At 42.0% G+C, this 27637-nt stretch overlaps 1 protein-coding gene and 2 long non-coding RNA genes across 5 annotated transcripts in view; all 3 read left to right on the forward strand.

Annotated features, from left to right (window-relative positions):
* LOC146641949 (receptor tyrosine-protein kinase erbB-4-like) overlaps positions 1 to 9115 on the forward strand; it is a 381415-nt gene extending 372300 nt beyond the window's left edge. For all 3 annotated transcript variants that reach the window (XM_085399432.1, XM_085399434.1, XM_085399433.1), the window contains exon 27: positions 430 to 9115. In XM_085399432.1, coding sequence (XP_085255558.1) covers positions 430 to 1268 — 839 coding nt within the window. In that variant the 3' untranslated portion in view covers positions 1269 to 9115. The remainder of the gene's footprint in view (positions 1 to 429) is intronic.
* A 3929-nt stretch (positions 9116 to 13044) lies between these two features.
* LOC146641951 (uncharacterized) lies at positions 13045 to 14185 on the forward strand. The gene is made up of 3 exons (XR_014909721.1): positions 13045 to 13653; positions 13727 to 13932; positions 14012 to 14185. It is a non-coding gene; the product is annotated as an uncharacterized LOC146641951 (long non-coding RNA).
* A 624-nt stretch (positions 14186 to 14809) lies between these two features.
* Positions 14810 to 16001, forward strand: LOC146641952 (uncharacterized). The gene is made up of 2 exons (XR_014909743.1): positions 14810 to 15143; positions 15744 to 16001. It is a non-coding gene; the product is annotated as an uncharacterized LOC146641952 (long non-coding RNA).
* Positions 16002 to 27637: the final 11636 nt, after the last annotated feature.

Below are 27637 nucleotides of genomic sequence, written 5' to 3' on the forward strand. Positions count from 1 at the left end.
TTTGATTTTTTTTTTTTTGAGCAGCTCAAAATATAACAAAGCCTGCAGCAAAATGCATCTGATGCAATGTCAAGGAGCGGAAAAGTGGGCAAAATCAATAGGTTTCTCACCCCACTATTATAGCGCTTGGAAGCAGTGAAGAGGGGTCATTTGTTGGCATTTTCAACCCCGGCAGATGGAGTTTCCAGTGCCAAAGAACTGCTGGCAAGATGCCCGTCTTGTCCTGAGTGCCTGCCATTAACGCCATTATCATCTCCATCTTCTCTCCTCATTACCGAGTGATCTCTTTCTTTTACTCCATTTCATTCTCTATTTCCTTTGTTTTCTCACCTCTTGATTTAATTTCTCCAGATTTTTTGTTATTGCTGTCTGAACTGTTTTTCTCTTCTTCTAATTCACTCTCCTTCTCATTCATTTTCTGTGGTACAGAATATCTGAATCCCATTGAGGAGAACCCGTTTGTCACGCGACGTAAAAACGGCGAGATCCACGCCCTGGATAACCCAGGCTACCACAGCACACCCAACAGTCAGCCCAAAGGAGAGGACGAGTACATCAATGAGCCCCTCTACCTCAACACCTTCCATACCCCCGCTGAGCTGGGCCTGGAAGCCCTGAGGAGAAATGGTCTGCCCCTACCCACCCAACCTCCTTCTTCTATCTCAGCCACAACCTCAGGCTCCCATCTCCCGCTTACCATCCAGACTAGCCTGCCCCACTACCCCCTCCCCACAGCCCAACCATCTCCATCTGGTATTCCTTGCCATCATGGTCCACCGACTCACATCCTCCATGCCCACCACACCGTCAAACCTGCAGGGCAACCTGGCAATCCAGGTGGCAGCTCTGTTGCTCAGAGTCAAGCAGGAACTACTGCTCAGGCTCAGGTGAGCCAGTCGGGCGCCCTGTCCACTTCAGCCACCATTGGGCATGGCAGCCTGCCAGCCTACCAGAGCTACGCCACCACACACCCTGCCAGTTTGCTGAAGCATGGAGGGCAAACATCAGGTAAAGCCAGCGGAAAGAAGCTGAAGGTGACCTTTGACAATCCAGAATACTGGCAGCACAGCTTGCCTCCCAAATCATCTAACCAGGCAGCCTCAGATGGTGCCCAGGGAGGTTCCACCAACGCCAAGCTCTTCTATAAGCAGAATGGACACATACGGCCGGCAGTAGCTGAAAACCCTGAATACATGTCTGAGTTTTCCCTGAATGCTGGAACCATCTTGCCACCTCCACCTTACCGGCAGCGAAACACTGTGGTCTAGATTATTCCATTTAACAAACGTTCCCCAATCTTCCTCTAGCCTCCAACAAGCCCAACATCCTCTCCAGTTCCACGGTCCTACACAAAGAGAGAGTAGCACCAACCAAGGCTGCTCTCAGCCCTGCCCAGATAACAGGCCATCTGCTGTAGATTGTAGCAACATCTGGAGGAGGTGGACCGAACCAAGCAGAAGCAACTCAGACCCCTGAACTGTCACTATAGACAATCTCGTCCATCTCTGTTCTGTAGATAGAGACTGTGCTCCATGTCATTCAGAATGTCAAGGTTATGGTAGTTTTCAGTAAAGAACAGATGCTTAATTATCACACAGCAGTGGATGGACTGTATCTGGGGGTATCTGAACTCACTGCCAGCCACTTGGGTTTCAGATTTGTGAGAGGAACAAGAAGTTTTACTAATCTTTTTGCTTTCTATTATAAAGTTCTGAGGAGGAACAATATTCTGCAAAGGGTTTCTGAAAGACACAATCACATAGAACAAATACAGTCTGTTAGATGTCAAGATGCCTGGTTTTCTGAATGACATTAGAGTGAGGTAGCCAGGCAACAAAAGCAAAATATGGAGGAAGAAAAGACAATATAGAGTGGACAACAAAAGATGGAGCACTCATCAATCATATTCAGTGATTTTGCCTATAGGATTATACCCACCGTGTGTTCTTTTATATGAAATATGTGAATCTCATCTCATCCTTCTACTGTAACTGTGATACTGTGATGGACAAAACTACAGTGATCTTTTCTTTCACATTTGTAGTTCAACCATGGACTTTTTAAATTGCTCGAGAATCTGCAGGGCAACTGCTGTTCTGTTGGTTTTGCTTGGCTGCTGTCTGTTTGGAGAAGCTGACTAAAACAGCTTTCCCAGGGCAAATGGTAAAAGGGAAACCACACTGTAAACACTTTTATAATCACAGGTTTCAGTGCTGAAAAGATTTTTATACACTGGTTTTCCCATTCAAGCTAACTCGGATGAGAAAACCTGCTATGAGCTGTAGAGTACTCCAGTAAAGCAGCTAAACTCAAAATGGTGTTCAAAGAGAGAGAAAAAACTACAGAAAGGGGAGGAAAAGTTCATGAAAGTTTATACAAACTGACTAATGAAGACCTCAAGGAAGGAACAAGACAGCACCAGCAGAGCACAGTTAAAACAGACTACTTTATATGTCTATCTGTCTTTATGTTAGTGTGATTGGGATTAGTGTGTGCGTGTATGTTCATATTTTAGCAAGCTACAGATGATCCCACTGGGGGGTAAAAGTCAGTGTTAATGGAGTCGAAAGCTAAAGATCTTCAGTACTAACCAACGATCGACTCTATCAAGGCTTTTTTTTCCTATGTTAAGTATAAAACAAACCAAGCTCAAATCAAAAGATCATTAAAAGCCCCAAACTGCACCAAATGGCACCAAATCTCTGGAAGAGTTTTATAGATTTAGGGTGTCCTTAGCTAACGTTACTTTCTTTGAGTTGATCAAAATCAAGAATGTGAGGATTTATCATTTTAGTAACTGGAACTGGAGCGGTCATGGTGTTTGTTATATTCTCGATTGCTTGGTCCGAGAAAAAGTACAACTCTAGACTACTTTTGGCCACATAATTCTTGATTATTTTTGTCCACATCTGATCTAGATGTTTTTTGCTTCTTTTTTTTTACAGAATCATGTTTTTTCCAGACCCCACCCATATTCTTATTAGACTGTTAATTGGTAGCTAATTTCATTTTGGCTACTAGAAGTGTCAGTGGTTCCTACCCAAATTGTTCACAAGGCAGAAGTCGATAAGCTAACCTTATCTGCTAGAAAATGTATTTTAAAGAGCAAGAAAAAATGATGCTTTCAAATAAGTCAGATGTTTCAAAGCTAAATTTATTCTTTAGCATTAAAGCTAACTTAAGCCTCACATGCACCTCCATAGAATTGTAACTACACCTTGTGGCAACATAGATCTCTGATCTTGCCAACGAATATGTGGCCATAGATTGTGGCTAAATACAGAAAACTTGACAGTAGCTTGAAGTGTATATTTTATTTATATTTCAACCAGGACAACTATAGTCAGAAGACTGTTGTTTTAGTAATTTCTGTTTGGAGGTATGGTTCTATTCTGGGCTAATGTAGAAAGCACAAAGCAGGAAGACTCCTTTCACGTAAACTATACTTCTGTTTCAGCTCTACGCCGTAACTTATACCATAACCAGACCCCATTTTAACCCTATGCCGCAACCTTCTAAGTAACATGTCGTGCACTTCCCTAGAAATGTAACTACATGTCGGGCCAATGCATACCACAACAACTTGATGGTGTGGAAGACCTCAGTGTAGGGATACAAGGATTTTCCAATTACGTAGTTAGTTGGGATGTTGAGATTTCCCACAGTAGTCTAAATGAAGTTTAAGATTTCACAGAGCAGAAATAACAACAAATGTGAAAAGGAAGAGTTAGCTGGATGTGGGGTTGGCTGCTTCCAAAAAACTGTCATAAGGATGTGTAGAAGGGTACTAGCTGAGACATTAGCTTATCCGCTGGGACTGTGGTGGAGCTTGACTTTGTCACCTAGCTGAACTTGGCCTTTGCTCCAGTTGTGGTCAGAAGTTTATATCCACTCATCACAAATATCATGATCATTTTGGGCTTCTAATGAATTCTTTGAAACTGTCTTTTTTCCATGGTGAAATGACTGTATAGTATACATATTTAATGGCTTTAAAAACAAAAAATTGGGCTTTAAAGTTTTAAAAAGTATCTGGCATAATTCTGGCTGGATATTTGGCCACTCTTCTTGGCATGCATTGAAAATGTAAAAAGTAAAAGAAAAAAATTCTAAGCTGAAAAATAGCACGACATTCATGCCCATGATGAGTGTATGTTAACAACTGGCCAAACCAAGTTCATAAAGCAAGTTCTGTTTTGAATACATGTAATTTTTTTTAATGCAGCACAGGGTAACTGGTAAACGAAATTAGTACTATACTATATGACATTTTTTTTCAGTTAAAACTATAATGTTATGTTTTCCAATATTAAGTTAGTATAGTTTTCATTAGTTTCTTGGTGAATCACCAGACAGTCAACTACTGTTACCAGTATTAATAACTGTGCCAATTTTTAACATACCTAAGAAAGTCATTTCTTGTTTTGTTTGATGTAATTTGCACTTTCAGCACCACTGAGTTTTAAATTAATTAGTCTAGCCACTGTTTAACGAAGCCTCTAATCTATAAAGGCTTCACATCTGTTCTTAGCCCAGAGTGATATCGTCACTCTCAAGAAATCTCAAGAAAATAGTTCTAACCCTGACTACTGATGCCTGTGTAGGCAACTTGCCAGTCAATGCTGCTGAAAGGACTGTATTACAGCCGTTATTTCTTCCACCAAGCCATACACAACACCTGTGGGTAGGGGAAAACACTGCAACGCTTGCCAAACTTAGAAGTTCAAGATAAAACTTGTGTAATGTTGGTTTTTCTCAGAGGTCCTTTTGCAATATCTCCTTTATTTAGTTGAATGAATATGAAGAAAAACTTGTAGTTCTTGAACCTTTAACAACAACGGTATTTTTCATTATTTGTGGAGCATAAATATTGCTTTGTCATAGTTTCAACAACCTTTCATCATTCTGCTCTGCCAGAGCCCAGCCCTGCCTAAGCTGTGTTCTTGCGTAGGTTATTTATTTTGTGTATTTAAAAGTGTGTGAAAGTGTGCTTGTCTCAGTCTATGCACATGTAACGCTGTATGTGTTTATCCTCCCCATGGAGCACTTTGATCAAAGTCGCGGGTATAAAGAAAGGATTTCCACTCTTCGTTACTGAAATATTCAACTTGTTTATCCAGCCGTTTACCACTTCAGAAAGCAATAGCTTTAGCAAAAGTACAAGGAAGGAACTGGGGCCAAGAGGTCATAAGGAAAACACATTTTACATGGTACTTGACCAGCTTCAAGAATGTCCTTGTTTCCATGTTTTTTCGCTGACTTCAAACAGTATTTATAGTAGTGCTTTGATGCTGTCATGATTAATTGATGAAGGAGTATTTTGTAGTCCTTTTTCGAGCTCTAATTCAGTGAAATAGAGACAGCATTTAATATCAATGTGAAATATTTATGGCGCGTTTGAGCTTGTTTATACTGAGCGATGGAAGCGACTGCCAAATCTGGGTTTCAAGAAAAATGAACAAAAATATGATGGTGGTCGAAAGAAAAACACACGCCTTGGTTTATGCCTGTTTTGCCCTAAATTACACTGCAGACCCAGGCAAAATGTGTGTTTGAATCAAGAACAGATTGAAGGACTGATGATACAAATGGTTTCAAATGTTCTCAAGAGCACTTAAGAGAATCCGAGGCATCCCCACTCTCCCATTTTTGATCTGAGTCATTGACTTGTTTGTTGACAGAAAGGTAGGAAAAAGCACCTGAAGTTCCCCTTCTGTTAAGTCGTGTTTTTTCCCATCCTAAGACCTTGGTTATCCTTTTAGAGTACCAAAATGTGTTGCGTCTATGTGGAAGCATTTTTTTCCTCTCTGAAGACTAATATCTTGTGTCTTGTTTCAAACTAATTTTGCCTTGGTGTTACCTGCTGCTATTTGTCTCAGTCCTTAACAGGCTTGTGTTCGTGGCAGTTCAAAAGCATGCCAGGGGGAAACACTGCTGGTTAGGCTGATCCTTTTTATATTATTTTCTGGGTTTAGGTTTTTGTTTTTTGTTTTTTACTGCCTCCTCAAAGCCAAGGTGCAAAGGCATGTAGCCATGTCCTGAACCGAATCCTTCAATATTTTATCCTCAAACACCATACAGGCTTCAACAAAGTCTATTGTATAGTAAATATTACATTGCATGGTTCCCAAAGTGAGTGTTTTACTGCCCTCCACCTTCGTATCTCATTTATGACAACATTATACTCAAATTTCTGTCCAGTGTGGGAAAAATTAATCAGATATTTTTTATCGAGTTTAGTAGCACAAACTGGGAATCCTTATTTCTGCGATGTTTCATGGGAATTTTTGTGTGTGAGTGTAGTACACCCCCACCCCCTCCCTACAGTGTCTTTTTAATATTGAGTTTTATCCTTAGTATCAACGATGTAACTTCTTTTTCCCACTATTGTGTTGGCTACTGTACATTCTTCAACATGTTTGTTATTCTAGCCACGTTTTTCGGTTTCTTGACATTTTAATTGCACAAAAGAAGAAAAAGCTACTCTTAGCTACTCCCTTATTCACAAGGGGTTGCCATAGCGGGTAGCTCCACATATTCGGTTTGCTAGATTTTTACGCCGGATGCCCTTCCTGATACAGCCCCGAAGGGATTTGCGTCTCCTACCGGAAATCAAACCAGGAATCTTTCGCTTGTTAGGCGAATGTATAAACCACTATACCATTGTCCCTCATAAAAGAAAGTCATTCATTTTCTGTATTCAAATCATTGTATCAGTATAACTGTACAGAATCTTTGGGATTTCCTCCCAGATTTATCTAACACACTTCAACAACAAATGTGAATAATATTTTTATAAAGCACCGAAATGGCCGACTTGGTGAATTTGTAAATAAGGAGGCGATGCTTTGAATTTATATTGGTCTTCTCTCCTACTGCTTTTTTCTCCTGCTTATATCGACTTGTACAAAAAGAGCCGTACATATTTGCTTTATGTAAGTGTACCCTTTTTACTAATGGGTATTTCATTTTAAAAGTGCTTGTTGTTCCCTTCTCATGTGAAACTCTGTTCAGTGGCCCTGCTTCAGACCTTTGTGGCTGTTCACGTGTAACGTTTCAGTTTAAGTGAACACTGTTAAACACTACACAAATAACAATGGGTGGTGTCTCACTTTGAATACTTCCATAATAGTAGCATATTAGCTTGATAGTGTAGTGTTGTCTGAAATCAGGCACGACAAGAGGCTGGACTATTGGAGCATTTTACCATGGCTGTTATGTTAGCTGGCACATTTTGTTCATGTTTACATTTGTCAAGTTACTTACTAAATGTAATACTAAATTCTTCTGAAGTAATGTAAACACAGCAACATCAGTCCCAGATTGAAAAATCTCTTGCTTTTAGCTTTCCAGATAGCTAGCAATAACAAGGATTGTTGCGCTAGCTGCAACATTTTATAAACATATGACAAAATGAGCTTCTTACCATGTATAACACTTTTCTGTCATTGCAGATGTAAGTTTAACATGCATAAATATCAGTCGATGCCATAATGCGTGAAATATCAATCCCGGGTTGCTAAGCATCTGCTGGCGGTAGCTAGCTAGATAGCGCAGACTGCAAGTCTCACACTAGATGGCGCATTTAGTGAATTTATCAAGTTGTTGAGCCTCTGGTCAGATATCTTACACTAAAATCTCTATGAAGTCACAGAAAACTACCAGACAATACCACAGTGCAGACAACATGCCAACAACACAAAAACAACTAACTAGCTAGTATTAGCTCAATATCTGGCTCTAATTTGAAGATCAGCTGTTAATGCCTTAGTTTCCACTACTTAAGGCCAAAGTCAGACAGGCTGTGCGACGGGTTCATCATTCTCCTTGCAATATCTGATCACTAAGGAAAGATGTATGGTCCCCCACCAGTTAACAAGTGGTTGCTGGAGATTGCTGTCTGTCACAAATGGGGTGCTGCATCAGACAGCCTCCTTGGGATCGTTTTGTTTGCTTGCATATTGTTGCTTTTGCCTGTAGTTTGCATGAAAAGCAGCCACTTTTCAACTATGCTCTCTGTAACTCGAAACGGAGAACATTCACCTTCAAAATAAAAGCAGTGCCTTATCATTGGAACTAAGACATTTCAAAAGGTGCAACTTTTACAATTAAGGTGAATATTTGCCAATTGTGCCACACTTTTGACAGTTTCACTACAGCTTAATGAGTAGTTTGCGAGCATTTGCAGGCAAGTTGGACGCTTCCATGCAAACTGGAGACTGTGCCAGTCTAACAGTGGCTAAAACAATCATAAGTAGATTTTTGGTACAACTCTGTATGCCTGTTGGCAACCAATGTCATACTAGCAACCGCCAACAACCTCCAGCAGCCATTTGCATACTGTTTGTGGAATATACACTCTTTTGCCATGGTGTTCACTAGCTGTTAGGGTAACCCCACTCACTCTAGGCCTAAGTGAGTGAAGGTTTTAGCAATCAATTTCACAGTCATTGCTCGCAACAACCAGCAACCACTCATCAACCAGTTGGGCGATGAACATTTTTCCCTAGCAACCGGTCATAATCAGATTATTCCCAGCTGGTCTCTAAGCCTGGGTGAATAGGTCCTGAGCAACATTCAGAATAGTGCATGTGTCAGAGATTTACAGTTAACAAACAGTCAGGTGAATGATCAACACTATTCACAAAATAACGGTAGGGGTGGTAGTACGCAAACTGAGACACATCTGATTTACTTTTCCAATGCCTACCATGTCAGTCAACCAAGAGAACTCAATGCCATCTTTCTAAATGTCATAAAACTGAAACCTGTGGTCCCAACTAACCTATATAAACTATGTTTGAGAGTCAGTGTTACCTTCTCTGCTTACTTTCAACTCGAAATATTACTGAGCCAAGTCCACCCTCTTACTCCTCTTTTCTGCACAGCCTTCACAATAGGCCCTGATTTCATTTAATTTGTTTTGCATGCTTTCAAAAGGAGACATAGTGGAGAGAAGGCGTCATCGCTTGCTCCTCTTTGCGTACTGTTGGTTTTCAATACTTTCCCCTTGTCCCTTTACCCAACACCGTCATTGCTGACTTTCTCTTTGAGTACTTTGAAACCATACCCAAAGCTTTATATCATAGAAATACCGTTCCTCATGTTTGTTACATGAATCTGTCAAAAGTATATTTTTAATTTAATATAAATAAAGATTGATTCGATATATGGTGTGGTCGTTTGTGCACGTGTGTTTAGTAAGTGTTGGGGGGGCTTTCTTTACTTGATATTTACTTGGGAAAGCACCACTTTAAAGTTTTTATTCTTGTTATGAGTTGTGTATCTTCAAAATCAGCCAAATCAGGGATTGCTAACCTTATTAGGAATTCTGTATCTTTTTCAAATACCCCTCAGTGGGGAAGCTCAAGTCCTCAGCCCAGATCATAGGTTTCCTTGCTCGACACGCCACCCTGCTGCCTATAAATAGAATGGAAAACGAAAGCTGCTTTCAGATGCTCTAATCCACATGCTAACAGCTTCAATAATAAAATTTAGCAGATGGTGTCTTTAATTAAGGCAAGGAAGCTCTCAAGTTACAGTTATATCTGAACATTTCAGAAACTTGCACTGGAGACGAGATGCTGCACCGCTACACGCTTTCATGCTCAAAAGGACTTGCAGATGAAGACCAGCTGCATCAAAAAGGTCCACAGTGTGCTCGCCTAGCTTCCTCCAAAACCTCGCCTCAAATCAGATAATGTGTGGATACAACATTTTGCTGTCGTTTTACTCTCGCCCCGCGCTGCGCTTAATACACTGTTTACCCAAGTGTTGGTTATGTAAACTGGCATAGGCAACATCTTTGCTATGCAAGCGCTCCTTCATTCCACTCCGAGGCTTTCATTTCAATCATAAATAATACAAAACTGTCCAATGGCAGAATATGAGCTTTCTGAAGTCACTGCTATTAATACTAATAAGGCAATGGGGTGCTTTAAGTAAACAGTGTTTATGAACTAAAATCCTCCCCCTCCTTTCTCGTCCTCCTTCTGCCCCTCTCCCCTCTCTCTCTGTTAGTTTCCTCAGAGCACCGAGACTCGATTAGTAAGCACATCGAGTTCCACCACAGTAATTTAGAGAGGTGGGCTTCTACTGCGGATGAACAGTATTTGAACTATCTCCTGTTATATATTCTTATAAAGCTGCTTATTTAAAATCTATATTAGGTCTGGCTTCTTCAATGACTGTCCAGAAAAATGATGTTTCCCATTCGCTGCATAAAAAGGAAATTTAATTGATACTCATTCCCTTCCTAGCACCGAACTCACATAATAGACAGATTATCTTGAACATTAAGCACACTTGCCGACAAGACTTTGCACATTATCACCCACACCAGACAGCAAAGGGGGGAGAGGTCACTGTTAATTTGGCAACTGCTGTATAACCATTTGTCAGTGTATTACAAGTCTCCTTTAAAGCCATTCTTCCATTGAAGCCTGCTATCGCCGCCAGGAGACGAGGGTTCAGCTCCATCCCGGAGGCCTGTAGCAATTATACTTACAGCTGCCCTGTACACCTGTGACATAGCTCGACGATGACAGCTCATCGCCAACAGACTGCCACTGTTTAATTGCAGCGTGTCACCTTGACGGGGTGTTTTGCCCACATCTCCTCGCACCAAGGAGAGACAGCTTTTTGAAATGGAGCCACAAGATTGATGACCCTTTAATATAGCAGCCTGGGGTTTGACTAGTGCTTGTTTTTTTGTTTGTTTTCCACCAGAGTTTCATTTATTGTGGTCAGAAGTACTCTCAGCAGGATGTGGACCCCAAGTGTAAAAAGAATTATTCCATGAATTAGGAAGGCTCTCTTGAAATAAAGAACAATTGCGCTACTTATACAAATTCATTGCTGTACTTATATGCACTTATTGCCCATATAAATTCAGGAAGACAGCTTTATGTCAATGAGCTACTTTCTCTAAAGATTAAAATGGCTGTTTTTCCATTTTAGTGTACTTATTAGGATGCAGATAACGCGTTTTTGAATTAATGCTGACACATTACCAAGACCTTACTTAGTCTATGTGCTGCTGATGTGCTGGAAAAGTGGATATATGTCAATACTGTTCAAAGTGTACCACAGAGCATGTCTTTTTTGCATCAGCCAAAAGGCATACTGAAGTGGAATTGTGTTTTAAAAAAAGAAACGAACAGAGAAACATACTCACACGCCACTTTATTGGGTACATTTTGCTAGTATCAGGCTTAACTTGTTGTTTTCAGAGATGCATACATTCAACAAGGCGATTAGCAGTACACTGTTGCTGCAGATTTGTCATGTTCAGCAAACCAGTTTCAGATGATCTACACTTTGTGACATGGGATGGACATGTTCAACAACAATACAAGCAAATATCCCCCAAACCATTAACACCACAACCAGGCAGGATGGATCCATGCTTTCATGTTGTTTACACCCAATTCTGAACCTACCATTTGAATGTTGCAGCAGAAATTGAGACTTGGCAACATTTTTCCAATTTTGGTGCAGCCAAAATTGGTGTTTTCTGTTCTTAGCTGACAGGAATGACACCCAGTGTGGTCTTCTGCTGCTTTAGTCCATCGAGGTTCAATGTCTTGTTCATTTAGAGATGCTCTTCTGCATGCCTTGGTTATACTGTTACCTTCCTGTTAGCTCAGAGCCATCTGACTGTTCACCTCTGACCTCTGACATCAACAAGGCATTTTCACCCAGATGGATGTTTTCTCTTTAGAGTTACTACTATTAGTTGTCCGGACATGTTTACAGATAAACACAGCGTTTAATTCATTTCTCACACTTGTGCTTATGAGTTCGATTTTGGAGAAGGAAAGAAAAGGGACATCCACACAGACACCACCATCCGAACTCTTTATTTACACAGCCGTATGCACATCACTTCAACATGTGGAGACGTTCATAGCTTGCCATACCAGCTGTTGCTTGGTTACAGTTGTGAAGCTACATGGGAGTGTGAGACGGTTGGGTATTATTTGCTCTGCTGATGTTATGATATTATCCTCTCTCCGAAACATCTGGATTCCGTAGGATTCAAACTGCCACCGAAAAAGCTGCTAGAATTGAATCATAAATCTGTTTCTCTGTTAATCTGTGTCGTTACAGCGCTCCTCTTCGTCATGTTAGTGCTAATCTGACATCATTACTCTAACATATCGCACCTTTTTAACTTCAGATGGCATATTTACATTGTAATAACACAGGGAAAACCGCTTGTGGTGTTGTGCAATTAATGTAATGTGCAATTAAATTCAGAATGTGTGGGTTACGCGGTTAAAGATATGAAGCATAAATCACAGTTATCTCCCATCATGGGGCCATATCTCTCCTGCCGCGCCACGGCTGCACATGGTTAATGTTAGCTGGCAATTTTCATGAGTTATATCCAGCGCGATCCAGGGCTGAAGCAAGCACAGAATCAGGGGCAAAGCCACGAGTTTTGCCAGCATAATTAACCTACGTGATCATTAAGTCTTCACAAAGCTGTAAAAGATTGACTCTTTCCCCTCCGTTTAACCTCAGGCCGGCCAAACCAATCGTGACGGCATCAAATATATAGACTGTGTATGATTTCAACGAATGAACTCAGGATAAATGTGAGCGTGATCCTGCGGTTAATCTTTCAAATGCATGCATGTCGTTTCATAGCTATCAGAGATTTCAAAGGACGTTTTGAAGCTTTAAATATGAAGCTATGGTAAGCATCATTAGTATTCCTCAGCAATCCCTCCAAAGCCACGCAGTTCCAGTAAGTGGTTATTTAGTCTAATCGTTTAGAAAATAGCTTTGGTATTACACCTTTTTTGCTAATTTGAGGAAAAGTTATCTACCCTTCAACCCCCCCACCTAAAGCTAGGTGAAATGTTTATTACTGACTCAGCTGCAACCTGAGGTTTTAAATCCTGGGATCTGTCATTTTCAAACTCAAATAAAAGTTTCCTGTTTATAATTGAATATTTCTTTAAAACTCCAGGCTGCTGTTGTTGTTAGATCATCCCTTTTGTTTTTCACCAACCAGATTGGAAACCGGGGGGACATGCTAGCTCCATGCCTGAGGCTTATGCAAAAGTCTGGGGGAAAAACAGAACCAAAGAGACCTATCTGCTGCCTCCCACTGAAGACGCTCAGTCCAGTCTGCAGCTGAGGATTATCGTGTGGAACGCAGGAGGAGGAACGTGAGACAGCAACTTCCTGTGAGGCAACTTTTCCACACAACATAGTAATCAGAGCAGAGACGGCAGCAGAGGAGAGAGCAGAAAACAAGAGAAGGAGAGTTAGAGAGGAGAGGCCAAATGGAGGTAAAGGTTGGGCACAACAGCCTGAGGCACACTGTCGGGGGCAGAGAGCTGCACAAAATCACCTCTGAAAGGGTAGCTGGAGCTGCTGTTGACTGAAATCATAGCAATACTGTGAGAGGCTTGATTTTATAAAATATTTTAGGAAGAAAAACTTGTGAGGTAAACTAAATGTCATGGTCTACGGTGGGTGGCTGGAGTTTCCATTAGGCTCCTGAACTGACCTGGGATCCGCCCCTGGGCAGGGCCAACTCCAGCTCCTGCACACCTGGAGCCTATTGCAGGCTATCAAGCCAGAGGGATTTAAACCACACATCGATGTTCACTCACTGCCAGTTCGTCATCAACCCATGTTGGTAACAGGTCTTGTGTTTCAAATTCTCGCTGTGATTTATCTTACTAACAAAGACTCTTTTGTACTACAGTTGCTGTACCCACCCTGGCTCACTCCACCTCCGGACTCGGGATACCTAGTGATCATTTTGGAAATCCCTCTGTGCCTCACCTGCCTGCCCTCCTGCCATCACACTCCATCTGGAGCCCCGGATCTCAGGTCAGCCTTTCCACGCCACTCAGCCTCCCCTGGATCTTCATCATCCCCCTCTCAAACACTCCAGGTCCCTAACTGCAAGTAAGAATTGCTGCTCTTATACTGGCCACTTCTGAGCTGCCTTCACTACCTGCCTAACTCCTATATCCTCTCCCCTCAGTGTGACTGTTCCCCACTCAGCTCCGTTCCACTTCTCAGGCCTCGTTCCCTCGCCCTAGCCACGTTCCCCTGGGCACGCCACACCAAGGCTCCACGTCTCGTCATTTTCTGTCTTTGCCACGTTTCCCTTTTTTTCCCCCTTGCACTTAACCGTAATAAACTGTTAAATCATCTACTGTCTCCGCTCTGGGTTTCTGCACCTGAGTCCTATTCAGTACCGGCCATCCATCGCCGTGACACTAAAAGTGCAGTAAACAGAATGTGTGCTTGCTATTCCTTCTACACAAATTTATATGTGCTGATTAGTGCGAAGACCTGTTTTACGGTGAAAACTACGGCTCAAGCAGCTAGAGTCATCACTTCAGGTTATGAGGCACCTTTCAGTCGATGTTGTGTGTGTGGTGGTTTTAATGGTTTCTTTGAACTGTTCTTTTATCTCGGGTTGAACGATTGTACAGAAAACATCTTTGATGACTATAAATATAAAAACTGAGTGTACAAGCTTAAATTCATTTCGGTTTTTCTCTAATCCACACATGCTCAGATGTCTACACAGAAGCTCAAATATATACATACACTGACATAAATCTTTTAGTAAGTGGTGCTCGAGCTTCTGAGGCCTGTCGGCAGCCCTCTGTATAATCTGACAGACTCGGATCTTTGGTACTTATATATTAAAAATCGACACAATTGTACAGCTGAACAGCGAGCACAAATTCGCCCTTATGGATAGACCTCAGGGATCCATGTCCTCTCGCTGAAGGCACTATGCCCACTCAGCCCAATTCTACACAGCAAATTCAAAAGTGTTAAATTTTTTGGTGTTAATAGTCTCCTTGCAAAAGTAGAGTTAATTTTACTCTAAGCAGAGTCACATTCTTTTAATGTAACTCTGAGGTGTAAAATGATAGTAGTTAAAATCGAGTGTTAAAAATGAGTGTTTCTCTGTCAAATCTGGAGGTGTTACAATGGAAACATTAACTCTTGACCTCTTAACTCTGAACTCCTAGAGGGGCTATGACACCAACAGAGTAAATTCACAGACTCCGCCCCCAGCACGGCTCCAATCGAAGCTGAAGTGAAGCCGTTTCAGAACATTTTGCTCTACATATTTGAGTTGTTTGCCATGCTTGGTAAGTCATTTTTTCAAAGATTGTTTCAATTATTATTATGAGCTTTTACTTCTGTGGCTCTTTGGAGTTGAGACAAAGCTGTGTGAAAGGCATTAGCCATGTTGCTCGCTGATAGCATAATATTCTGTTTTAGCTAGCTGAAAGGTATTGTTTGCGGGCAAATACCACAGCCTTGAAAAAAGCTTCCATGTGAATTTTCAGTCAAACGTTTGGTCAAATACACCTAAAACAATGTCTAGAATGTGAAATGTTGGTATAATGGTGCTGCTTGAAGCCTGAAAACGATCGCCCATAAAAAAAAAAACAAAATAAAAAAAAACGAGCAAACAGCAGTAGCAGACGTCCTGACTGGATTCTACGTTAGCATAGATCCCTCCAGAGTTTTGTGCACACGGTTTAGGTAAAAATGAAAAAGTTGAGGTTTTACATTTAGTTCAGTATTACCTGTTGCCTGTGTCCTTGTCTTTTGGGAAAATACTTTACACAAGTAATGGCTCAAAGAGGATTCCTTTTTTTTTTTTTTTACTGTGCTGCAATTGTTTACTGGATTATTTGTGCCATTAATTAGTGTCAACTAATTTTTATTCAATCTCCACACAGGATATGCTTGTGAAGATGGAATATGGGGGAGAGCAGAAGTGCGTTGAAGTTCCACAAAGGGATGAATGAAGGACATGCATATTGTATTGAAGAAATAAGTGATGAGAATGCTGTTATTTGCATTTACCAGCTCACCTATGTCAGACCTTTTGATAAACAAAATTCTAATGAAAGTGAGAACATGTACACTGTTACATCTTTCAGAAAATGTTTTGAAATTGTGGTGCACAGTTCAGAATAAATGTTTTTCAAAAACCATTGCATCTTTTTAGTAAATGTTTATTTCCAAAAGAAATTTCTAGAAGTTCAGAACAGTAAAATTCCCGCTTTTTAGAATGAATTAGAAGATAACTCTTACGTAGTTAAACTAAAATACTCTTTGAGAGTTAATATATAAACTCTTAACACCAAGTGTTAAATTATCAACTCCAGACAGATTTGGTGTTTAACACTAAATCAGAGTTAACGTACCAACTCTCCAAAAAGAGTTAAATTAACACTCTCTGGTGTGGACCCATATAGACACTTTAATAGTGTTGAAATCAAATCCGACAGTGTTAATTTGGACATGCTGGATTTGCTGTGTATCGATATACTTTGGCTAGAAGTTACAAACAAATTAATGCAAGTTGGTAGTTATTATTATTATATAACTACCAAATTATCACTGATAATTTATAGCAGTGCAAGTTCAGTTTTGGTTCACACAGTAGTGCTTCTGGAGACCTGGTGGTAACCACTGGGTGGATGAGCCCATGCAGGTCAGACTTTGGGAAGTATCCCTCATGTCTCTGTAAACTAAAAAGAGGTCATTCTTCAGCTGTTTGAAAATTGCAAAACAAATGGAAATGCATATTGTGCACTCAGTCAGCTGTTGATCCACTCTTGATAATTTGGGAGTTCTTATGGAGCTATTTCTAAACAACTGCAGATTGCAAGATCAAACAGTTTAAAGAACTGTACTTAAGTTATTCCAATGCGTGAACGCTTTGCAGAAGACTTGAGGAAGACCTGAACTGTCACTCTTAGATTAGAGGAAAGTGGTTTGGATATTCAGGAACAACTCAGAATCTGCTGAGGCGCAAAACCTGAGGCTCAGAGTTTTACATCATCATGGACTGAGAGGGTGGTGACCAAGAAAGGATGCCCTTGTCCAAAATCGATGACTTCAAGCTCGACTGAAATTTGCAGCTGCTCACACAGACATGATAAAATGAGGTTTTATGGTCAGATGAGACAAAAATTGAGTTGTTTGGCCACAGGGACAAGAGGTATGTTTGGAGGAGTAAAGGTGAGGCTTTCAAACCCAAGAACACTGTAGCAGCTGTTAAGCATGGTGGTGGTAGCATCATGCTCTGGGGCTTTTCTGCTGCTAGTGGTAGTGGTACATTACACAAAGTGGATGGAATAAATACCACAAGCTTGTTGATGGCTACCAAAGCATCTGGTCTAGGTGTAAATTGCTGAGGAACATTTAACCAAATATTGCTGTGGGTGTTTGTCTGTTTCTGTTTATTGTTATTTGCCAGAACACAATTAACTTAAAATGCTCTGATTTTTAACTTACATATGAAACATGTTATCTCATCATGTGTTTTGCTGGACGTCACCTCTTACAGACTAATTTCATGTACAATCAATAGCTGCCTTGAGTTTCTCATCTCTGGCTGGTAGGTCAGGTACTCCTTGTCCTCCACCTTTTTTCTTCTTTTTCTTATGGTCTGTTCATCTTTTTTCATATTACCTTTGATGTCAAACCTTTTCTTTTTTTTAACTCATGGCTCAGGGAGAGTCTTGCAAGGATCGATATTCAGCACCTCCATTACTTCAGCTCAAGGATTTTTTTAAAGCATTGTCATCCTGTGGAAACCCTCGGGAAAGGTGCGCTTTTCCTGCTTCCATTTCTTTGTGCTGCTTTTTTGCCTTAGAGTCGCAGGATTCTCTCTTAAAGCATCGTTATATCTTTCTGCCATTTACCTCAAGGCAAACATGCTTCTTTAAAGGCTATAGAGTAAAGAAGCCACAGAAGTATGCAGATAGCATGCAGATGTAGATGACAAAAAGCCTCCTTCATTTTGATTCACCATGGTGGTATGAACAAAACCAGTCAGTGTGTTAATTTCATGAATCTGACTGTAATTTTGTGTGCGTGCTTAGTTTATGCACATGACAAGAACATTTCATAGTGAATGAGGCCCAATATTTTTGGCGCAATCAGCACTGAGTATAGACGTCCAAGGATGGCTGAGAATGACCGAGCTAAGATAAACTAGCGATGGCTCACCAACCGGACATAGTAGTGGTGGATAAGCAGAGGAAGACACAGCTTTACAAAGTGAGGAAGAAGGAACATGAGAAGCTGGAGAAGTACCAAGGGCTGAGAGAGGAGCTTAAGAAGATGTCGAGGGTGAAGGTCACAGTGGCCCCTGGGGTAATCGGAGCGGTGGGTGGAGTGACCTCCAAACTGGGCGAGTGGCTCCAGCGGATCTCAGGAGAAACATCGGAGATCTCTGTCCAGAAGAGAGCAGTCGTAGGAACAGCTAAGACACTGCGCAGGACCCTCAAGCTGAAAACTGCCTTTTTTAGTTGAAATATAAGTCGCACTGCATCTGAATAAAATTTTTATAAATGTAGAAAAGAGAGCATTTCTAGCATTACATTATTTTATTAATTCATGTTTATGTTTTTTGGGGGTCCTCTTTAAACAATTTCACTATAGCATCAAATCTACCAACCAAAGGAAGCCATTCCCAAGTTGGCAGCCGACTTAAAGGCAAATTAGTGATCACTTTTCCAGACTGCTCCTGAAAATAATGAACACACAGAGTGATTTTTTTTTTTTAGTAATTTTAACTTTGGCACATCTGGACTTCCATATAACAGAACATTGGTTAACTTCTTTTTCCTGCAGCTTCCTCGCACAAACAATACAGACAAGATTACAGGTAAAACTGCACATGTACTCCTCCACACACCTTTTTTCTCCCCTTTTACCGCTTACTGAAGATTTTCACAGTGAGAGGTTTCTGACTTTAACTTCCTCTTTCCTGCGGTGACCCATAACAACACACACACGCGCACACACACACACACACACACACACACACACACACACACACACAGTGGCCTGAGGACAGAGATGGAGAGCTCTAATTTCCACAGGGCCCACAAAGTCCCTTCATCCCTCTAAACTCAATCTCATCTCTTTCTCCCTCACAAAACTACACACACTGGCAAAATAATCACACACCCACACACAGACACACATATTTTGCAAATGTGTGCAGTCTGGCCATGTACGCCAACAAAAAAACATCTCTTTACTGTTTTCTACCCAATACTACATTATCTTTACCGAGCACAGTTTATGAAGCAAAATATACATTTTTATCCTTTGCATCCTATCCAACTCTGACTATCTTTGTTCTTTTCTTTTATTACCTGCCGACTCAATCACATGTCGCTGTGGATAAGAGCATCAGCTAAATCCCTAGCATGTAAAGAGGCTTGGAGACGTCCAGATGGTCTGTGGCTGCTCAGTAATTTGTCAAAGAAAATGATGCTGAACAGTGTAAGAAATTCAGCAAATACAGGCAGAAAGCATTCTTTCTCTTTAGTTGATGGCAAATGCTGTTTAAAGATGAGGCTGGCACGGCTTTAGGTTTTGTTTTAATGTGCGGTCCCATGAAAAATAGAGCCAACGGTTAATTTATCTTCACACTAAGTGTGCATTATACAGCCTATAATCGGGAAAACTGGTGTCTTTGAACCTTTGTAAGAGTCCAAAAAGCAATAGTTTTGCCTTCTGTAGAGCCTTTAGTCCTCTTTAGCAAGCTGAAGCCTGGACATACATTTTGAATGACATCATGCTGATGAATCACTTATTAAGAAATGCAGAAAACACCACAGATATTCCCAATACAAAAACTCATGAACATTTATTTTCTTTCTTTCTTTTTTTTAAAAAAAGGCCTCTTCGCTGTCTCTCCCCTTAACTCTGAACACTTTGATGTGGCCAAATGGAGCAGAGGGGGCATCTAACCGCCGCCTACCTGCCTCTACTTTCATCCAGGAGTAAGCCTAATAGCCTGCAGAGGGATTCCCACAAATGCAAGAAAGTCACAGTAAGCAATACTTACTTTTATATCCTGAAGAGCTGTGATTTAATTAATGTAACCACCGAGGGAAACGGGCGGGGGTGCTGCCGCTGTGATGAATCAAAATGAGCATGTGATGGTTCTCGGTTATATGGTACCGCTGGAGCATAAACGTTGTCTCATAGGTATGTGTGCGCATTTGTTTCTTTTGTAAACGCGTCAGTGTGTTTGTCCTATCGGCTCCTGCGGTGACTGAGTGGCTCTAATTGAGTGTGCAGCTCACTCAGACAGGAGGTCTCAGACAGTGTTGACATTCAGGCGGTGGAAGGCCACCATTGGGGATGACAGCTGATCATTCTTCCAGCCAGCACCCTAATTACACAGAGATGGAACGAGGGAAGGGAGGAGGAGCAGGGAGAAAGTGAGAGAGGGAGACTTTTTAAACAACAAACAGGTTCCGGTTGCTTCCAATCAAGCCTCCCGTCCCGCTGTTTCGTCCATTCATAATGGCTGCCCCCCCACTGGTGGGTAGAGAAGCAGCCAACACCCCCACTGTCTTCCTGCTCTCTGTGACCACACTGCTTCCCCCACCCGACTCTCTCAAGCTGGCATCTTTCACAATTATACCAAGTCGCGAGCTTCCGTGTGTGATTCGAAAAAGCATCTTCCTGTGTGTGTCTCGCTCTTTCTCTGGAGCGCACACACGCACATATAGAAATGTACTGACACGCACACAATCCCTTTGATGTATGGAGTCAATCAGACCTCATTGGACAGTGCTGTGATAGCCTCGGGATATCAACAGGGCTGCTCTCTGCTCACCCACACGATAAACTCTTTATGTGTCTACAGGCTTTTGGAGTAATAACAGTATCGCTGGCCTTCCTCACTCTTCACCATCCAGTTCAGCATATTGATAGCGCTCAGGCATGTAGACATGGTCAAGACGACCTGCTGAAGATTTAGAAGAAGATTTAAGTGACTTTGAATGTAGCATGGTTGTTGCTTCCACATGGGCTGATCTGAGTATGTGAAACTGCTGATCTGCAGGTACTTTCTGATACAATCACCTCTATGGTTTACAAAAAATGGACCGAAAACGATAAAAATATCCAGTGAGCGGAAGTTCACTGGGTGAAAATGCCTTGATGACCCCAGAGGAGGTCAGGGGAGAATGACCTGACTGCTGATGGGGGGGAAAAGTAACTCAATTAACCACTCGTTACAGATAAGATGTGTAAAAGAACATCTCTTGAAGCAGATACCCTGCTACAGTAGCAGAAGACCACACCAGCTGTCACTCCTGTCAGTTACATTGAGGCTACAATTCACACAGACTCAACAAACTTTGGACAACAGTAGATTGGAAAAGTTGGCCTGGTCTGTTGAGTCTCAATTTCTGCCACAACGTTCAGGTGGGAGGGTCATAATTTGGTTTTAACAACATGTCTGACCACTGTCTACTCATAGTATGCAAATACATTCACCCACTCTTTTTGAAGGTTATTCTGTTTTGCCCTTTGGTGTAACCTGTTCAAGGAAAGACTCATCCACTCACCTTCCTGTTCTGTTCTGCTGAGCCAATGTAAGACCTCTGCTTGACAAACTTCACTATGTAAACTAACATCTTCTTCTGGGAAGTTGCTAACTGCGCCATTCTTTAATAAATCTAACAAATCTGCCAACTATTGTCTGAGTCTGCTTTTGGGGGTTGTTTCTTGCCAAACCATGACAGAAACATCTGCTAGTATCTTGTTGATTCTGTTGGTTTAATCCACAAAGAGCAGTGAATATACAGATCAAGCCCACAAAACAAGTTATTCTGTGACTAATTTCTAAGTAATTCTTTTCTCCAAATTAGACACCAGAGCTTAGGATACCGAAGCACCTTTTGGCCCCTGGAGGCATGCCAATATGGACCAAAATCTCTGAGAAATGTTTCAAGAAACTCGTTGATTGGACAACACCAAGTCCATATCTAAGCTACAAAACAGGAACCATTCTTGACAGCCTTCACAGCCCAGTCATGCACACTTCCAGCACAGGAGCCCAAAAACCCATTTGAGTAATGCATATTATACAGGAGTCTGTGTATGAAAGTATATTCTAACCATCAAACAAATGCAAGAAGGGCAATTGCAAAGCAAAGAAAGGTGTAGACGGGCAGTGAAAGTGTTTACAGGACTGATAAGGCGTTCGCTGCAGTGTTTTCATTTCGAGATCTCACCTTGGCTCTAGTACCATTCTACAATAATCTCCATGAGTGCATAAGCACCCTCTTGTGAATGTTTAAAATCTTTTAGCCATTATCAGGGCCTGCAAACAGATGCTTTGTTGTGGCCTTTTTTTAAGGAGTGGCAGTAAAAAGATTAGCTCCTGTATGATTCAGCACTTTATTCAGTCGCTGTACAAAAACACATATTTGAGGCACTTGTGCTCGATATGAGTACTACTATTGTATAATTCTACTTTATTACAATTAGAAGAAAGCATAGTTTTTTTAACGGTACAGTTATAAATGAATATTTCACATTTGGAGTACTCAAAGCTTTGTTGGGCTTACAAAACATGACTCTAATTTCACTGGCTAACTATAGCAATACTTTGACCAACCAAAACAGCAACATTTTAGGCTTTTGATGCTATAAGAATCAGAATCAGAATCAGAAACTTTATTGTCATTGTCATGAGAACAACGAAATTAAGAATGGTCCCCGATCATTGCATCATCCCTAGCAATATCAAAATATAAATAAAACAATAAAATTCAATAAATAAAATAGATAGAATACTTAAAATACTAATAAGATATAACAGTAAAACATTCACATACATTCCCACACACATGCTTCAGACCGTGCATAGATTAACACAAGAGTGGCGTGATGGACATTTTTTTGTAGTATTCAGATGTGTTATTGCAGTTGGATAACAGCTGTGTTTGAGTCTATTAGTCCTTGCTCTGATTGCCCTGTACCGTCTGCCTGAGGGCAACAGTTCGAACAGGGAGTGGCCAGGATGTGAGGTGTCTTTTATGATGTTTTGGGCCTTTTTAAAACAGTGGGCGTTGTGTAGAACTTCCAGTGTGGGGAGAGGGCAGCCAGTGATCTTTTGGGCGGTGTTAATGATCCCTTGGAGTGCTTTCCTCTGAGCCCCTGTGCAGCTAGTGTACCAGATGTATATGCAGTAAGTTAGAACACTCTCAATGGAGGCTCTGTAGAAGGACACCAGCAGTCTCTGTGTGATGTTATTCCTCCTGAGAATTCTCAGGAAGTACAGTCTCTGTTGGGCCTTTTTCAGCAGCTCGGAGGTGTTCACACTCCAGGAAAGGTTCTCCTCTATATTGACTCCCAGGAAGCGGAAGCTTGCCACCCTTTCTACACAGTCCCCATTTATGAATAGTGGTTGGATCTCTGCCTTTTTCCTTCTGAAGTCTATTATGAGTTCTTTGGTTTTTGAAGTGTTGAGGAGGAGGTTATTGGCCTTACACCATGACGTCAGCTGCTCCACCTCGTCTCTGTACGTAGACTCGTCTCCCTTGGAAATGAGCCCCACCACTGTGGTGTCATCTGCAAATTTCACAAAGATGTTGCTGTGGTGGCGAGGAGTGCAGTCGTGTGTGTAGAGAGAGTAGAGCAGTGGACTGAGCACACAGCCCTGGGGTGAGCCAGTGCTGAGACTCAGGGCTGAGGATGTGTGATGGCCAACTCTGACTCTCTGTCTACGGCCCGAGAGGAAGCTGTTGATCCACATGCAGGTGCTGTATGGAAGCCCCAGGTCTTGTAGCTTGGCCACCAGTTTGTGTGGAAGGATGGTGTTAAAAGCTGAGCAGTAATCCACGAAGAGCATCCGCACATAGCTACCATGCTCTTCCAGGTGAGTTAATGCAGCATGGAGTGCTGTGGCTACAGCGTCTTCCGTGGATCGGTTTGCTCTGTAGGCAAACTGGTGTGGATCCAGGCTGCGGGGCAGGGCTGCTGTGATGTGTCTGCGGACCAGCTTCTCAAAACATTTCATTACCACTGGGGTGAGTGCCACCGGTCTGTAGTCATTCAGGCCGGTGATGTGGGGCTTCTTAGGCAAGGGGACTATGGTGGAGGACTTCAGGCAGAGTGGGACAGTCGCCTGTGCGAGGGATTTGTTGAAAATCCTGGTGAAGATCCCAGCCAGCTGTCCTGCACAATCCCTCAATATTCGACCTGGCACACCATCAGGACCCGCCGCCTTCCTCGGGTTAACAGCCTGCAGCATGCGCCTCACCTCGTGCTCTTCCAGGGTGAGGGTGGTGCTGCTATGGGTGGCGTGTTGCTGCTGTGGCTCCAATACCGCCGGTACCCTGGTCTCAAAGCAGGCAAAGAAGATATTCAGCTCCTCTGCCAGCTCCAGGTCACCGTCCGCAGCTCCGAGATTGATCTTATAGTTGGTTAGGTGCTGGATGCCTTGCCACACCTGCCGGCTGGTATTACTCTTCAAATGGTCCTCAATCCTCCTCCTATAGTCCCCCTTTGCCTCTCTGATGCCTCTCTTCAGGTTGGATCGGGCTGTGGTGTAGTAATCCCTGTTGCCAGACCTGAACGCAATGTTCCTCTCCTTCAGCAGCTGCCTGACCTCCCGGGTCATCCAGGGCTTTTGGTTGGGATAAGCCCGGATCCGTTTGACTGCTGTAACAGTGTCTATGCAGTGTTTTATATAGCAGAGGACACCGTCTGTGAACATTTCCAAGTCCTGATGTTCAAAGATATCCCAGTTAGTCCTGTCAAAACAGTCCTGCAGCTGCTGAGAGGCACCCTCTGGCCATATGGTAATATTCTTTGTGATGGTAAGAGCAGTTTTCTTGAGGGGGGCATATGCAGGGATTAGAAACAGTGACAAGTGGTCAGACTGACCCAGATGTGGCAAAGGTCTGGCCCTGTAGCCCATTTTGATGTTGGAATAAACTTTGTCCAGAATCTTGTCACCCCTAGTGGCACACTTGACGTGCTGGTGGAATTTGGGGATTGCTCTTTTTAAGTCTGCGTGATTGAAGTCCCCTGCTACGATATGTACAGCGTCAGGGTAAGTGCTCTGTTTATTATTGATGTTTGTATGCAGGAGTGCGATCGCAGAGTTAGCATTAGCATCTGGTGGTATGTAAACAGCTGTTATTATGACAACGGTGAACTCCCTAGGTAGGTAGATGGGCCTGCATTTAACAGTCAGATATTCAATGTCCGGTGAACAGTGACGGTCTATTATCACTGTGTTGGTACACCAGCTGTTGTTCACATACATACAGAGCCCCCCTCCTTTGCGCTTACCGGAGTCCACTGTTCGGTCATGTCGCTGTGTGGTATAGCCTGCTAGCTCAATAGCAGAGTCTGGAATGGATTGATGTAGCCAGGATTCAGTGATAAGAAGGATGCATGAGTCTTTGATGAAGTTATTCGCTGCTATTTGCAATCTCAATTCGTCCAACTTGTTCGCGAGGGATCTGGCATTTGTGATGAATAGGCTGGGGAGCGGTGGTTTGAGTGGCTGCCTCCGTAGCCTGGCTAGCGCGCCGGCCCTGCAGCCTCCTTCTCTCTCGACGCCGCCTGCGCCTCCACCCCGAAGGGATAACAATCCATGGGGAGCCCGGACTCCTCGCTATTTCCACCAGTATCTTGTGTAAGCGGACAAATTTGCTAGTCACGCTCTCGCGGTAGCTTACTCCAATCTTGAGGAGATCATGTCGGCTATAGATGTTATTCGCTTGGCTGGTAGAACACAAAAACAAACATAAGGCGTACAAAATTATCCAAACATAGCATCGATCGGTAGAACACTGAGCTGCTGCAACTACGTGCGCCGCCATCTTGAAATCTTAGACATTTCACTAAACATTTTTGTGCTTTTACTTACATAACATTTTAAAGACTATCAAATAACATATTCAAACCAAACTACAACTTCTGACAAGTCAGTGTGGAATGACCTTAAACATTATTTCTAACGACCTGCAGGGTGCGAGTTCAGAAGAAGCAAGATTTTATACAAGTCGCTGTGAAAACGTCTCTCGGCTCCATTTTCCTGATGAGATCGTTTTTTTTAATTTTCGGCCCCAACTGGAGTCAAAAGGGAGAATAAAGTTGGGTAGGCTTTACGGTGGACCTACTCAGTGATTAATGAGGTGTTACAAAGATCCATCAGTCGCTCATCAAAAAAAATGATGCCAACAGCCAAAAGATTCAGCTTTTATGGACTTCACTAACTAACAGGAGGCCATCTCTTATGCAGAGTATTAGCTATAGAGGTTTGTCATGTGATGTCACGTGCACATTGCTTAAGAATGGTCCATCATATTGGATTTGGTACAACCCCCATTTGGTAGGAAAAACATGTGCTCCCTGACGAGTTGGCAAATGGTCTTTTGCTTCCTGTCACTAGGTGAAACTGGTCACAAAGACACTGCTGTTAAAAAAACAAACCCTTGTAATTGTTATGGTGTTAGAAGATTGACAGCTGCCTGTAGTTTGCATGGAAGATGACAACTTGTCTGCAAACACTCACCAACTAATCACCAAGAGGTAGTAAAACTAGAAAAAGTCAGCACATACCAGAAACGGAGAAAATTTGCCTTCAATCTAAAAGCTGCACCTTTTGAAACATGCTGGATGCAATGCTGAATGACTTTGTTACTTTGAAGGTGAATATACTTTCATAGTTTTACAACTGCTCAGAGACTAGTTAGTAAGTTCTTGCAGACAAATCTGCATGTTCAATGCAAACTACAGGCGACTGCAGAAATCAGCTACTGACTAAAGCAATTCCAAGAAGATTTTTGGCAACCAGTTGTAGAATAAACTTTTTTCCATAACTGCCAGCACAGTCTCTATACTGGTGTGACTGGGGCCTTATTCACTTGTCCCCACACTGTCACACATCCAAAAGTTAACAAGTAAATGCCACATGATTAGCAATCACATTACTATTCAACCTTAATAGTTAGAACATGCTAATTAGTTTAAATAGCAAACAGCATCCATAATTCACTATGAGATTAATGCCAAATCATTAAAATGAATTTATTCAGGAAACAAAAGAGCTGACTTTTTAAATATTCTTTTAGTACAGACAAATGCTGAACAACATAACTTGTCTTTCATCTATAGCAGCCATGGGTTTTTATAATTCACGACTTAATGTCTTAATACAAATGCTATATAACAATATTGCCCCTCTACAGGCCTCATGACGGTAAAAGAAGTCAAAAATCATTTTTTAATACCAGGCTGTCAGCGTGGTTTATAGTGCTGTAAAGCTGGCCACGATAATATGGGAGTCTATGGGGAGTGACTCACGTTTGGAGCCAGCCTCCAGTGGCCACTAGAGAAACTGCAGGTTTTTATTTTGGGGGTTTTTTTTACCCCAAAGGGTCTCCACTTGTAGCCGTATTTTTACAGCATCGTATTTTTACTTTTATCTTAGTCAAGAATGTAAAATACTTCCTCCACTTCATGCATCTTTTTTTATGCTTCCTATGCAGTTAAACCACTGAAACACAGATCACACAACACTCAAACACAATAACACAGAAATGTTTTATGAATTAAAAAGCACCAGCGCATACGTGCACACACACACCATGCAAGCCTGCAGGATTCCACTTGAGATTCATAAGCATTTAATGAGTGTCTAGTGGGTGGCAGTGTGTCTGACCTTGCTCATACCCCTCTCTTATTGCCATACATCACACAGAACCCTGCGGACTTGAGCATGACAGGGAGATGAGTGACAGCTCTTCACATGTGAGCCTGATCACATGTGAAATGAAAAAAA

The sequence above is a fragment of the Rhamphochromis longiceps genome, linkage group LG23 (assembly GCF_057381845.1).
Source record: "Rhamphochromis longiceps isolate RC_006_pf linkage group LG23, R_longiceps_female_GT1.1, whole genome shotgun sequence".
Classification (NCBI taxonomy): Eukaryota; Metazoa; Chordata; class Actinopteri; order Cichliformes; family Cichlidae; genus Rhamphochromis; species Rhamphochromis longiceps.